This window comes from Somniosus microcephalus, chromosome 6 (genome assembly GCF_052327205.1).
Source record: "Somniosus microcephalus isolate GS21.2 chromosome 6, FLI_Smic_1.0, whole genome shotgun sequence".
Taxonomy (NCBI): domain Eukaryota; kingdom Metazoa; phylum Chordata; class Chondrichthyes; order Squaliformes; family Somniosidae; genus Somniosus; species Somniosus microcephalus.
The window spans coordinates 89,484,558-89,499,736 of record NC_140992.1 but is presented as its reverse complement, the minus strand read 5'-3'; the positions used below and the strand labels follow the sequence as shown (position 1 = coordinate 89,499,736).

Genomic DNA, 15,179 nt, shown 5'->3' with positions numbered 1-15,179 from the left:
GGGCTTGGTCCAGTGTGACGGAGGCTACTGTGTGGCTCAGCGAGCTGCCGTAGTCTGCGGGTGAGGCGGTGGTCGAGTCCGGAGGCGAGGTGGCGGTCGAGCGTGGAGGGTAAAATGGCGGCGCCCACGAGGTTGGACAAAATGGCGGAGAAGATGGCTGCCCCCACAACTCACATGAGGCACTGCTGGTGTCGGTTGCCTGGATCAAAGATGGCCGCCCCCATGACTCACAACTCGCATGAGGCACTGCTGGCCTCTGTGGATCTCTGCAGGCCTTAGCAAAGTGGCCTTTCTTCAGGCAGCTTGAGCACGTCGCGTTTCTCGCTGGGCAGCGCGCCCTAGGATGTTTCGCCTGGCCGCAGAAGAAGCAGCCGGCGGCCCGATCGCGGGGGTTCGAAGTCGCAGCCGGTACCGGGGGTGGCGGTCCCGATCGGGTCCGGGACGCCAACGCAGAGGTAGGTCCCAGGGGCGGCGCTGCGAGGGGTATCGCGGCCGGGGTCGGTCCCGAGTCCCAGGGTCGCAAATTACTGTACCTGGAGTACACCTCGAGGTCCCGATGGGCCACTTCTAGGGAGCGAGCGAGGGCTGCAGCTGTGTTCAGGTCAAGGTCCTTTGCTTCAAGAAGTCTTTGCCGTGCGTAGTCGGACCGCAGGCCTTTCACGAAGGCATCGCGGACATTATCTTCAGTATTTTCTGCCGCTGATACCGCTTTAAAGTCACAGTCCCTGCCGAGTGCTTGTAGCGCCCGTAAAAATTCATCTACCGACTCTCCTGGCTGTTGCGGGCGGGATCTTAGGAGGTGTCTGGCATACATGGAGTTTACCGGGCTCCGGTACTGTTGTTTCAGCAGGTTGATGGCGGCTTCGTATGTTTTAAGGTCCCGGATGAGTGCGAATACTTTAGGGCTCACTTGGGCGGTCAGAACTCTTAGCATGGATTTCTGAGGCACGCCGGATTCTCCCAGGTAGGATTCGAAACCGCCCAGCCAGTGTTCGAAGTCGAGGGCTGAGTTTGCTGCCTGTGGGTTTAGATCCAGGTACGGTGGTCGGAGGGCTCGCAGCCAGGCTGGCTGCTGTGGCTGTTGTAGCTGGGCGTCTGGCTGGTCGCTTGGCTGGTCGTTTGACTGGTCGTTTGACTGCTCAAGTGTCGACATTTTAAAATTTAGCCAATAAAATTGATATACCTATCAATTCATCCAATGAAAAGCGATGAGTTAAGAAAGTAACTATAGGTTTTTATTGGCTAAATAACAGAGCCCACCTTCGTGGGTGATCGGATCCAACAAGGAGGAATACCAGCCAGTCGACCACCTTTATACCTGGGCAGGTAGGTGGAGCCATGGGCGGAGTCAGCAGTGGTCAGCCCAGGTATAACAGCGTGACAAGAGGCGACCTCGTATAGTGATACAACAGTGTGAACAGTGATAACCATAGAGTAACGATATAACAGTGATAACTATAGTGTAACGATAGTGAACGACAAAAGTGGTTTACCACACATATTTCATGTGAACACAGACAGCAAGGTTAAAAAACCTTGATCATGATAATGTAAGTTCATTAAGTGTTACAGTTAAAATGCAGATTAATACAAAGAAAACATGTTGTTAGTTAAAAGTAAAATACTTTTGTTTTAAGAAAAGGAGATGTAATGATATCAGCAAATAGAGATGGTATTTGCCTGTTCGATTATGATGTCTTACCAGCATGTATTGATTGCTTGTGCCTGACCAGCAGAGGGCATGTGACCGAGACAAGCAAGGCAGTTGAGTTTAGTTTCAGTTTCGTTCTAGATGCATCATTAGCATCGTGTCTCCTGAAAAGCTGTATAAAGAGTTGAACTGACTTTAGATTAAAAGACATTCTCTTTCATAAATGTCTCGTCATTGAACCCACAAAGAAATCAATACAGTGCCCTTTTAGCCTCTTGATAGTATGGATTCCTGAATCTGAGAGCAGAGTACTTTGATTATCTGGGACAGGGGTTTTTGAACAATAGATTAAGCAACAAAAAAAAAAGGTTCTGATTGTGGTGACGAGATTGCTTAATAGTTGTTGTTGGAATCTAGGTCTCCACGAGTTTGATGCACTGACTGAGCCTGAGGTGAAAGAATTCCGCAGCAAGATGCGTAAAATCAATGAGGAGAATATGTTGAAACTTCAGGGTCTTTCCTGGATGGACTGGTTGCAGCACAATTTCCCTCCTGAAATTGAATCTACTGGCTTTAATAATACTGAAGATAAGATACACAAAGACAATTTCCTTGTAGCCATTCGGTTTGAATCTTGTCAGGTATGTTGCATTAAATTACATAAAGGTTATGAGTGAAGGCATTTAATGCCCATAGACACATAGCTCTGCTTATAAAACAGTGATGTAAAAAACACAGCTGGAAAAAAGTTTGTCTTCATTTTCAGTGAGGTCATGGATTCCTAGACTTGCTGAACATTGAATGAGCTGTAAGTTTTCCTTGTGGTAACATCGCTAAAATGGTGCAACTCACTTAGCAGTACATTCTGGAAGGGAACAATATTTCTTTGGTATAAAAACAGAAAATGCTGGAAATACTCAGCAGATCAGGCAACATCTGTGGCGAGAGAAACCGAGTTAACGTTTCAGGTCAATGACCTTTCGTCAGAACTCGAATATTTCTTTGGGCTCTATGTTGAGTGTACTGTCACTTTTTTTACATAATCACCAAACACTAAATAGTGCCTCTAATTTTGATTCCAGAGTATATATTCATATAGCAGCTCAGATATCTCTTGTTCGTAGCAGTGCTCTGGAATCTGCTGTACAATGTAAATAGCACAACACCAGGAGCCAAGATGAAACAGAACCACTTCTATATGAAAAGGCTATTCTGTATAATGCAGATGTGCCACAAAACTCTTGTGGGGGGGGTGGCGGGGGTAGAAATTCAAGTAGCGTCGAATGCTGCCATGATCCATGTGATCGCAAGGCGCGTCCAAAGACATTAGCCTAAGCTCGATTGAAATTTGTGAAAGGTAGTTTTCATTTAGATCACTTGATAAGCTGTTCATGGGAGTTGAATTGTAATTTATAAACTTTCTTCCTTTTGACCAGGGTCAATTGACCAACAATGATCAATTTGAGTTCATGAAGCTTTAGTAGTGCTAAATAGAATACTGACACTGGAAGACTTTCACTTGCTCCCTGCCCTAGATAAAAAAAAAATTGTTTGTTTTTCATACAGACCCCCAGCATCTGCAACATTTGACCCCTTGTGACCCCACCTCATTGTTCTTTGATGTAATGTTTACCTGACTGACCTGTTTGGACACCATTCACACCTTTGATTGCTGTGATTATCTCTCTGCCGAGGTGTGATAAAGGGCAGTTAGAAAGATTACCTGTAATCATCTGGCAGTGTTCTCTGACTATATATGCTGTGCCTATATGCATCTCTTCACTTCACCTGACGAAGGAGCAGTGCTCCGAAAGCTTGTGATTTCAAATAAAGCTGTTGGACTATAACCTGGTGTTGTGCGACTTCTCACATTTGTCCACCCCAGTCCAACACCGGCATCTCCACATCATGCCCTAGATATGGCCATTGTCCCGATATCTCTGCATGATATTTTGCTTGTAGCTGGTACTTTGGACACCATTAATACCATGGTAAACCATTCCTACTCCTTCGGCAAGACACTTTGTATAGATTTAAAAAAAAAATCTTTTCTTTCCTACAATCTAGTTTGTTCCTAAGTATTTTTCATTGACTCCAGACACCAGTCGTAAGTTCTTCAGTAGAGTTGTTGTCTTTGGCAGGGAGTGAGTCAAAATCAACATGTCTGCTGGAGAACTGACAAGTGCTCTCATTTGCTGAAAAACATTTTTTCACGGAATATAAATCTTATATTCTTCCAGACTTGGGAACATGTAGGGCAAAAAAATGAACACTATTGTGCTCTAATGAAGGAAAATCGGGTTCCTATCTACACAAGGAAAAAACAATTTCACACAAATTAAGTCCTTTGTTGGTTATTTCCCTCTCTTTTTGACCCCTTCCCATTATTTTTGCCTCAGATACTTGCTCCCTGCCTCACCTCCTTTTCTCTGACCATGTATTGCTCTCTTCCTAACTTTGCTTCTTTAAATAATGCCGAAACTGACATTGCTTGAACTTGTGTTTTTTTTCCTACATTTCAAAAACCAATGGATTCCAATTTAATTTTCTGCTCACTGACCTTTCGTCTCTCTTTCACTCTGACAAGTTTACTCAGGCAAAATGGTAATCCTTGTTTCTGCTGACGTTGTGCACATTTTTCCATCAGAATTTAAAGCCCACCATCTTCAGTGGGAGGGAAAGGAATTGACATAACAAAGTTCATTTTCATAATAATTATAACCCAAAAGATTTTGATTTAAGTCGGTTAAAAAGTAATGTAATTGTGTCCATCTTCCATGGTAAACTTTTTTAGGAAGGTGGTGCTGCTTTAAATGAATGTAACTGGTGTTTGTGGCGTAATTAACTGGGTTACTGTTTGATATAATCTTCCATTCCTAGGATTAGCTACAATGATACCGTAAAGTGAGGCTGCGATTGCAAATCACTTCCTTCAGTGTGTACTGATCATCACTGTACACCTACAGGTTTGAATAACAAGGCAAATTCTTGGCTCCAATAGAGTGACCTACTTTTGCTCAGTTTCTTTACCTGTAAACAAGATATATTTCAGAATGAAAGTAGAGCAGACTTTTTCCATCAGTGTTCCCTCAACATTTCTCCTCCTCCTTACCGTGACTGTGTACTGGGCTATGGCCCCACAGGTACAGCTCAGCCTCCAGTACCTTGGCCAAGTGATTGTTATTCACGTGACCACAGTGGTCATCGCAGCTGAGAGCAACGCCCTCCTCCTGTGCTGTCCACACGTTATTAACCCCAGCAAGGTCGCTGGATAGTAATCAGGAGCAGGACGCCTGACTCCATCCGAATGCCTAGGTCAATTCTTAGGCCGCTACCGCTAATCCAACTGAGATCAAAACCATTTTGAAAATGAGTCTTTATGCGGAGGCTGGGGGGTGGGATTAGTGCAAATAAAATGCCAATATAAAAGGAAACCCCAGTACAGAGGGATCAAAGTAATGGTATGAGGTAGGCAGAAGGAGATCTTCCTATCTTGTAATCATTCTACAGTGATGTTCACAGCCATTTTGGTATTTCAAGCATTTCTTATATTCGGGTATAAACTGTTGCTTGAGGCCAATAAAAGCTACATGTCTTAAGTTTTCAAGACCCATCTTTTAATACAGAGAACATTTAAAATGACGCTCTCTCCTTCTAGGACATCTTCAATTTCCAGATATCTCCCGACTTGAATCCTATTAACTTAAATGAGCTTGCCATTCGGAAACAGCTGACCAACCATGGAAAGGAGAATGAGAAGTTCAATCCCAGAGACTTTGTGCTGCGCGTGAGCGGAAAGCAGGAGTACCTGTTCGGCGAGCAGCCGCTGATTCAATTCCGGGTATGTTGGCAGAACTTCCAGCAAGTTCAACAGTGAATCTTATCAAATCGGAAGTGATTTATTTGTGACCTTCTTCTGTACTTAACATGTAAATGTAACTTTGCGGTGGTGGGCAAAGGAACAAGAGGAGGAAGTAGAGAATAAAATCTTTAGTTAAAACCTTCAATATTTAAACTAAAATGGAGCTTAATGTTTGTGTAATATGTGTATCAATTTGCGGAGCAGGCTCGAGGGGCCGTATGGCCTACTCCTGCTCCTATTTCTTATGGATAATGCATATATGTTGCATTAACCGTGAAGAAACTTTGTCAAACTTTGTTTGTGTAAAGGAGTCTGCAGTCTTTGTACTTTCAGGTCCTGGGATTTTTAAAAAATATTTTGTCATTACCTCTGGTTGCTCAATTTGCACATAATTTATGCAAACAACACTTTGCCAGCCAGTTTTAGTCATTTGTCTCCTTCATTAGAAAAATACTTTCTTCATTAAGCTTTCTCTAAGCCATTTCCGAATCAATGCCGCTTACGCTGGAAGCTTGTAAACAAATTTGATAAAAATCCAGCTTTCATTTCTGTTTTGCAGGAAGAATAAAGTTAATGAAATAGTCAGTAGCTCCAGAAAGTGCTTGGTAGTTACTTAAAGAATGAAGTAATCTCGTTGAATGCTCGTTGAACATGTCTCTCTTCCAGTGTGATGAAAATAATTATCCAGATAGTGGTTATCATTTAGCTTGATTCCAGTAATAACATTGACCACTATCTCTATTGTTCATTTTCCTTGTGGTTTTGTTGATCAACCAGTTGCATTGATCAACCAGTCGCATTAAAAACTAATAGCTAACTGGTACCCTGACCACATATGCCAGCCAGTTATCAAATTTGTGCTCTATAGCCTGTTCTATGCTTTTAAAGAGAGTCTCAACATCAGTTCTTCTGCTCAAAAATCAGACAATGGCTCCATTAGTTCGGTAGGTTTGACTAGTGACTAACTGAACCATGCCGACCAGAAAGATTCCTGCTGAGTTGGTCAATAGCAGAATTAGGGCCACTACAATTGGCTTGAGTGCCCCTGGGTAATGGAGTGGAAAATCAGACAAGTTTGCCACTTTTGATTGCTATGGATGGTTGAATAGTCTGTAGGCGTGCCTCATCAGTGCTCACGTACGACTAATGGCCACTTGGGCAAGTTACAAGAGGGTAACTGGTGGCCGTGGCACCATATCCCAACGAAGAGTTAACCCCTTCAAAATTGGGGGAGGGAATTCACAATTCTAAAGAAGTATTTAAAAAAAAAAATCTTTTTATACATTTTTGTTTAAACAGTGGGAATTAATTCTGAGAATCTTGTGCCACCAATGTTGAATTAACATGCATTAAATGCATAATTCCATACAAGGTTGTTAACTATCTGAAATTTAACTTCCGTATGCGATTGACATGAGTAAATCCTCTCCGTGCTCAACAAAGATTTCTGAAAGTAAAAAAACAACAGATTTAAACGTAGCAAATGTTGGAAACACACAGCAGGGCAGGTCAATCAGCATCTGTGGGGAGAATAGGCAAGTTAATGTTGTGGGTGCACACTTCAAACATGAACAAATCTCTCCTCACCACAGATGCTGACTGACCTTCTGTATGTTTCCTGCATTTGCTGTTTTTTGTTAAAGGTACTTGAAAACTTCCCCCAGACATAGAACGACATCTCCCCCTCCTAGGATGCGAGTTCTTTTGACAGTTATAAATGTTTAGAACATAAGAAATAGGAGCAGGAATAGTCCACTTGGCTCCTCGAGCCTGCTCCGCCATTCAATAAGACCATGTCTGATCTAGGGTTCAAAGCCACTTCCCAGCCTGCTCCCCATAACCCTTCACTCCCTTATTTTGCAAAAATTTGTCTATCTCCACCTTAAATGTATTTAATGACCCAGCCTCCACAGCTCTCTGGGGCAGAGAATTCCACAAATTTACAACACTCTGAGAGAAGAAGTTCCTCCTCATCTCGGTTCTAAAAGGGCGACCCTTTATTCTGAGACTGTGCCCCTGAGTTCTAGATTTCCCCATGAGGGGAAACATCCTCTCTGCATCTACCCTGTCGAGCCCTCTCAGTATCTTATTGATAAGATCACCTCTCATTCTTCTAAATTCCAATGAGTATAGGCCCAGCCTGCTCTACCTTTCATCATAAGTCAAACCCCTCATCTCTGGAATTAACCTAGTGAATCGTCTCTGAACTGCCTCCAATTCAAGTATATCCTTCCTTAAATAAGGAGACCAAAACTGTACGCAGTACTCAAGGTGTGGTCTCACCAATACCTTGTACAGTTGTAGCAGGACTTCCCTGCTTTTATACTGCAACCCCCTTGAAATAAAGGCCAACATTCCATTTGCCTTTTTGATTACTTGTTGTACCTGCATGCTCACTTTTTGTGTTTCATGCACAAGGACCCCCAGGTCCCTCTGAACTGTAGCATTTTGTACTCTCCATTTAAATAATAGTTTGCTTTTTTATTTTTCCTGCCAAAGTGGATAACCTCACACTTTCCCACATTATACTCCATCTACCAAATGTTTGCCCACTCACCTAGCCTGTCTATATCCCTTTGCAGATTCTTTGGGCTGGATTTTCATTCAGAAGTTGGGTTGGAGGCGGGACTACAACTTTCAGGGTTGTAGTCCCGCCTCCATCGAGATGTGGCCAATCCACGTGATTTTAACTTGATTGACCTTGTTGAGCCCGCTGAGCGGGCTCAGCAGGCAAATTAAGGGCCACCCGGCAACAGGTGATGTCACAGACTGAAATTTCATCTGTCAAGATGTTTTGACAGATGAAATATCAACTGAAATTTCATCTGTCAAGATGTTTTGACAGATGAAATATCAGTGTTTCACAGCTGTTTGAAGCTGTCAAACACTGACGGTCTTACTTCTAACCTGAGTCATCCTCCACAGACTCAGTTAGAAATCTCTCCTGCACAGAAAGCTGCAGGCTTTCACTTTTGCAGCCATTCTGCTTTCTGTGCCGGTGAGATGAGGGACTCCCCGAACCTAAAGGAAGGAAGGCTGAAAAGGTAAGAAAAGGTATGTAAAACTTATTTAATCACTTTAGACACAGCAAACACACTTACCTTTGCACTCATGCACACATCACTCACCTGAACACCGACATATCGACCCCTCCAAGCCCTTCAACCCGACGGCCTGACTCTTCCAACTTGGCGTGGTTTGGAGCCGTCGGGATTCCCACAGTTCAAGCTTAAAAATAGGGATTAGGATAAAAAATGCCTGTTAACTACCTGTTAACTACAGGCAGTTAATTGGCACTAATCCCTTCCCGCCTCGGGTAGGCGGGTCCCAGTGCGGGGCTGGTACCCGCCTCCTTTGAAATTGTCATGGAGGCAGGACGGTGTCGGGACGCCCGACTTCAGGAATTTAACCCACCCTGCACGCCTCCAAACCCGACTCCACGGCACACTGAAAATTGAGCCCTTTGAGTCCTCTGCACAACTTGTTTTCTCACCCATCTTTGTATCAACCGCAAACTTGGCTACATTACACTCGATCCCTTTGATGTTTTAAAACAGAGTATTGATGCGAGAGTCTGGAATCTCTGAATTATGTTATGATGAAGCTGTTTTAGACTTCTGAGGGGAAAAATTTGGTTGCTTTGCGCCTCCCTTTAAGAAGGGGAGGAAGGCCAGCAATACCGCGGCACGTAGCGGTGCAATATTCCCTCACAGCGCCCCAAGAGGGAGGCGCCCCGCTTCCCTCTTGGGGCGCTACCACTCAATTTCCAGCCGCAGGAGTGCTAATTTTTTCGGGGTGCTAAAAGTAGCCCCAAAAGAGGCGCGACTCAATTTTTCCCCCCGATGTCTTATTTATTGAGATCTGATGCTGTAATCTAGTTCAGGACTTGGCACAGGCCTGTATCCTTACAAGTGTGAGGCCTACTCCTGAGGTGGGTCTGATGTTAGTCGATGCCAATTCAGAATTAGCAGTTTAGGGTACAGTAGCACCATGTCAAACTGAATCCAGTTTAGTTTACTTTAATAAGGTAGTATCCTACTGTATCGTAGAACGCTACAGGGCAGAAACAGACCATTTGGCCCAAGACTGTACTAATGTTTTTCTCCACAGGAGTCACCTCGTCTAATCCCACTTGCTACCCATAGCCTTTTTCAAACAGCTACCTCATTCCCTTTTAAAAGAGTTTATGGACTCTGTCTGAACAATAGTGGAGAATTCCACATTCTAACCTTGCTGTATGTAAAGAGATTTATTCTACCATCCCATTTTGATTATTTGTGATGATCGTAAATTTGTACCCCTCATTACCATCTCATCAACTAGTGAAAACGATCTATCATTATTTACCGATTTATAACTTCATAATCTTGCATGCTTTTGTCAGGTCATCTTTTTTAACCTTCTCGGCTCCAGTGAAAAAAGCCCTAGCTTCTCAAGCCTTTCTTCCTATCTGTAACCCCTTGTCCCTGATAACATCCTAGTGAATTTGTGCTGCATCTTTTCTATCCCTTTCCAGTGGGTTGCACTAACCATACACAATCTGCCAACTGCAACCTGATTAAGGACTTGTACTAGTTCAACATACCTCCTTGTTTTCTGCACCCAGTCTGTTATGTCCCTTACCCTAACACCGGGGAGGCAATACACCATTCGGTACTTATGGTTGCAGTCACATAACCTACTGTCTACTCCTCTCAATGTTGAATCTTCTAGCACTGCACTTCTACACTCAACTGTTTCTTCCTTCCCAGCAGCTACTTTTTCCATGGTGCCATGACATTGCTCATGGCTATCCTCTCCGACCCTTTGATCAAGTACTCAGTATTGAAACATTATTTGCCCAGGGAATGCCCTCAGTCGACCCCTTCACTTCCTTCCTACATCTCTTCCCACCTCAGTGGATAGTCACCTCTTCCCAATCCTTACCCTCCATCTCTTGGTCTGCAGGGTGACCACCTCTTGGACTGTGTGTTCCAGACAGCCTTTGCACCTGCCATATGTAATAGAACTTCTCCTACTGCTCCTCAAGCTGAGTGACTTTGAGCTTGAGTGAACGCATATTCCGGAGATAATTCCTGCAAGTGTTTTTGTCCTGGATACTCAAACTTTGCAGGAACTCCCATGTCCAGCAAGATTCATACAAAACCTGTGGCCGCTGTCCTGGCATTGTAACCCTAACTTGTGCTATCTAGAATATAGAAACATTTAAACTTGTCGTACAGTCTGAACTAGTTATACATAATATTGTGGTATCCCCAAATTAGAGCAACAACCTCCACAATCTCTCCCTCTACTTTCCTCTCGCTGGTTTTGTGCATAATTCACACACTCAGCGCACTTTTACACCGACTACTATACTACACACAAGCCTAATTATAGAGGGGGAGTGCATGTTATAGCTTTAGAGCAAATTAATGCCAGATTTCTGCTGCACACTTGCTACTATTACCTACCTGTATGTTTCTTCACCTGATAGCTTCTGGCAGTCAGTCAGTGGCTCTATCCCTACTGTACATAGTTGGCCAGAATCAGATATGTTAAAATGCTTCCTGCTTTTCAGATACCAGTTGACTGTAATTTCAACCTCAGTGGGATCCCCTCACAACTAATTTTATAAGATCACATGTTCCAGTAATTACAGTTCAATGACTTCATTGCTGAGGGTATTTCTATCTTGCCAGGAGAGCTGTACACAAACAGAGACCCTCAGTTGTTTGTGTACTGCTGTCTACATATTGTGAATAGTAAAGTTATTCCAATCAAGCCCCTCTGGAAACAGGGGGCACATACCCCACTACTAGTAAAATGGAGAGAGTGTGGCTCTTCAGTTTTGCATTTAAATGAACACCCAGCAGAAGCTCACAAGACCCTCGCAAATATAGGTTTGCAGGTGTCCAGAGTTCGTTTTGTTTTAGTGTGCCAACAACTGCAGGAATAACGCATGTCTGAAGTCAACAGCACTCACCTAACTTAACATGTGCCATATGTTCCACAGATCCTATCATTTTCCAGGTTTTGGAGTATTGTACACTTCCCTATTACTTGTTCCAGTTGCTTTAGCCTACTCATTTCATTGTTAATCCATAGATGTTATAATGCACCGAGCTTCGCTGTAAATAACTGTCTTAAATTTCCATTTGCAAATTGTGCATTTTATTTACACTCCTGAATCCTGCAACTTCTATTTATCACTGCAGAGTCTGCACATCCTGTACTTTGAGTCTGTACTTCTGAATGTGGGAAGGAAGATGCTGTTGTGTGTTATAAGTCTCCCTGTAGATAAGAACAAGGCATTCCATTTACTCCTGATTTCTCTACTTTTCAGTATATAAGGAATTGCGTGTTGAAAGGAATCAACCCTCAACTGACTCTAGTGGACTGCAGCACCATTAAGGAGATGTGTGATCGCGAAATGTCAGCCATCGGTATTGCCTTGCATCGGAAAATATCCACTGCTCCTCTTCCTTTGCCACCCAAAAGACGGACCATTTCTGTAAGTAATTGAGGAAGCAGCAGGAACATCTTACTTTTATATATACCATTTAAGGTGATGTGATCTCAATTTGTGCTGTAAGTCAAACATACAACGGTAAGCTTTTAAGTCTGTCTATCCCAGGCCTGTGCTGTGTTAGCTGACCTCTGCCAGAATAGTGACAGTAATACTAAGATTTGCTTCTGTGCTCCTGGGTTTGGGATGGTGGGTGAGGGGGAAATCAGCTAGGGATTTTACTCGAGGTCACTATCCGGTGACCTCGGTTAGAAGCCCCACGTGATGAAGTCTGGTGAGGATAGGACAGGTGGGCAGCCAATGGAAGTGTAACCCAACAAAGATTTAATGACCTGCGGAGGGGGAAGTTAGGAGAGAACAGATTGATAAAGTAAGTGTGGTTATAATTAGGATACTAAAATGTAGCTAGCTTTTTACTGAACTCCTCTTGACAATGTTAATCATAAAACCGTCTGTTTCAATTTGTTGGGTTCAGGACCAAGAACACTCAGTGGCCTAGAGACCTGGTAAAAGCATCGCTACCTCTCCATTAGTGTCAGTGTCATCTGTGGCTCAGTTGATAGCAGTCTTGCCTCTGAGTCGGAAGACTTGAGCACAAAATATAGGCTGACAGTGCAGTGCTGAGGGAGTGCTGTACTATCAGAGGTGACGCCTTTCAGATCAGATGTTAAGCCGAAGCCCCGTCTGCCCTCTTGGGTGAATGTAAAAGATCCCATGGCACTATTTCGAAGAAGAGCAGGGGAGTTCTCCCCAGTGTTTTGGCCAATATTTATTCCTCGGCCAATATTTATTCCTCAACCAGCACCTAAAAACAGATATGATCTGGTCATTTATCACATTGCTGTTTGTGGGACCTTCAAAAGTACTTCATTGGCTGTAAAGCACTTTGGGACGACCTGAGGCCATGAAAAACGCTATATAAATGCAAGTCTTTCCTTTTTAATTAGAGCTTTCTTGCCCGGTGTGAAATGGCAGTACTTTTTTGTCAAGAGTTGTGGTTGTTAAATGAAAAACATATTTTTTTTCTAAAATGTTAGTTCACTGTGAACCTATGGTTTCCACTGACAGTCAGTCAAAGCACCATTATTGTATTAGACATTTCACATCATTAAACATAGGTTTATAGGTGGAAGGAAATGTCTGAAAATAGATTTGCTGTGTTCTGTGATAAATACAGTAAGTTAGGCAGTTGTCCCATTGTGTACAGAATTAAACGCTGAGTGCTGAACTCTGACCTTGGTGAAAATTTGTCTGTTTCTATAGTTCATTGTATAGAATTTTTTTTTTAATGATCTTTTGAGGGTGATTTAACGATGTCTATCTCACCAATCACCCTCCTTCTGCATTCTTTCCAAAAATACCAGCTGAATTGGGATAAAAATGAACCCTTGCAGTAATTCCCTGACACACCGTGCGTTATTTATGACTTCCTTGTTAACAGCAGAGTCATGCAAACCACTTTGCCAGCTGTGCTTTATGTATGGTTCCAAGAAGTAGCTTTATAGATTATTTGCCATATGTAAATAATAGCCCAAAGCTGAAATAGGTGTAAAATAATTAGCAGAAATTATATGGCTTAGAAATGCACCACACCTATGGTGCACAATGGTTTGTGGTATTTTAAATACATTCTTAGCATCTTTGGCTTAAGTGTAACTACTGGAAATGATGACATGTAATTAAGTTCTGTTCAACACCTGCATTTTTAATTGAAAATGCTGACAACAGACAGATGCAACTTAATGGAGTTTTTTTGTGCCACATTTAAAAGTTACCATTTGAATGCAAAGAATTCCCTTATTTATTTGTTTTTTATGTCTTGTTTTCCAGCAAATGACAGGTAGTATTTGGGATATAAATATTCCTTTCAAGATTGTTCTTGTCCGAGGGAACAAAGTAAATGCAGATGAAGCACTGCGGGTAAGTAGCTTTGATATTCTTAAATTTGAATTATAAAAATGTGTGTTCTAAATCAAAATTGATACAAGGGTGTAGTTATGTTGGTATGTGCAGAGTACAGTGCTCTAGCACTGTTGCACGCATTTCACACTGGGCTTAGTGACAGTGGATCCCTTGGGTGCTTGGGGAGATACATAAAGCTCTGCTTTCTGGAGAGTTATATTGCAATATTAAAGCTTTGGAGAGAGAGAGCATCCACTTTCTCCTAATATTATAAACTAATTTTTCATTCCTTTAAGGTAACCAGTAGGTCTGATGGACTGAAGCTATACCTAGTGTTAACTCCAAGCACTGATGGTACCTTCTACTGGAGGCAATTCGATATCTCCTGCTTTAGTGCATTCAGTAGCCAGATTGCTGAGCTGACTCTTGAGTTCTGCTGCCATTTAGAGTCACTTTGAGTATCTGGATCCACTTTACGTTGGCACAAAAGTGTCAGTTTAAGTTATTTGTGATCGTGTTTGATTAATTAGTCGTCTTTGTTTATTATAATGAATTTTATACTATGGGGGTAATTTGGTGAGGTTCTGCTCCCAAGCGCAGAGCATTGTGAGCAACCAACATGGTAGCAGGGATAAGGCTACAATACTGTGGCCCCGATATTCCAATCTACTTAGTGAGTGTCTGGGCCAGGAGTGCAGCCTCACAGAATTAAAAAAAAACTATATAACATTCCAGCTTATACTCTTATATTCTGCAATATTCAAAATGAACTCACTGTAAATGACCAGTGAGCCATCTCTTCTTCATTGTATTCTAGGAAGTAGTGTCTCAAACAATTGTGTGTACCGTCATCTAATAATAGTATCTGCGCTCACTCACAGACCAGTTGTATTACTCAGTGCTAATACAAAATTGTTTTTTTTTTTGCATTGCCACAGACTGTGTAGTGTAAATTGATGCAAAGTCGCTCAAAGTACATTTAGGCAAGGAGTGTGAGCACAGCTTAAGGTGATAGCCCTATCAGAAATATAATCACAGCCTGGTAGGAAGTTCTCAGTGGGTCACCTTTGAATGCTTTTTAATGTTTCTGGAAGGCAACATGATAGTTGAACCTCTACTTGTATTCAAATTTCAGTAGCATTCAGATTCTAGTGAGCAGACACTTCTCCCTCCTCTTGAGGGAGAGATGCAGTAGCCAGTGGTACAACTTGGGCGAGTTGATCTGCATATTCCTTCTCTCTTTCTGTTTCTGTCTC

At 42.6% G+C, this 15,179-nt stretch overlaps 1 protein-coding gene across 1 annotated transcript in view; it reads left to right on the top strand.

Annotated features, from left to right (window-relative positions):
• pik3cb (phosphatidylinositol-4,5-bisphosphate 3-kinase, catalytic subunit beta) overlaps positions 1-15,179 on the top strand; it is a 249,745-nt gene that overhangs the window by 136,897 nt on the left and 97,669 nt on the right. Inside the window, exons 4-7 of the mRNA XM_085990511.1 lie at positions 2,069-2,292; positions 5,310-5,492; positions 11,839-12,006; positions 13,852-13,941. Of these exons, the coding sequence (XP_085846637.1) occupies positions 2,069-2,292; positions 5,310-5,492; positions 11,839-12,006; positions 13,852-13,941 (665 nt within the window). The remainder of the gene's footprint in view (positions 1-2,068; positions 2,293-5,309; positions 5,493-11,838; positions 12,007-13,851; positions 13,942-15,179) is intronic.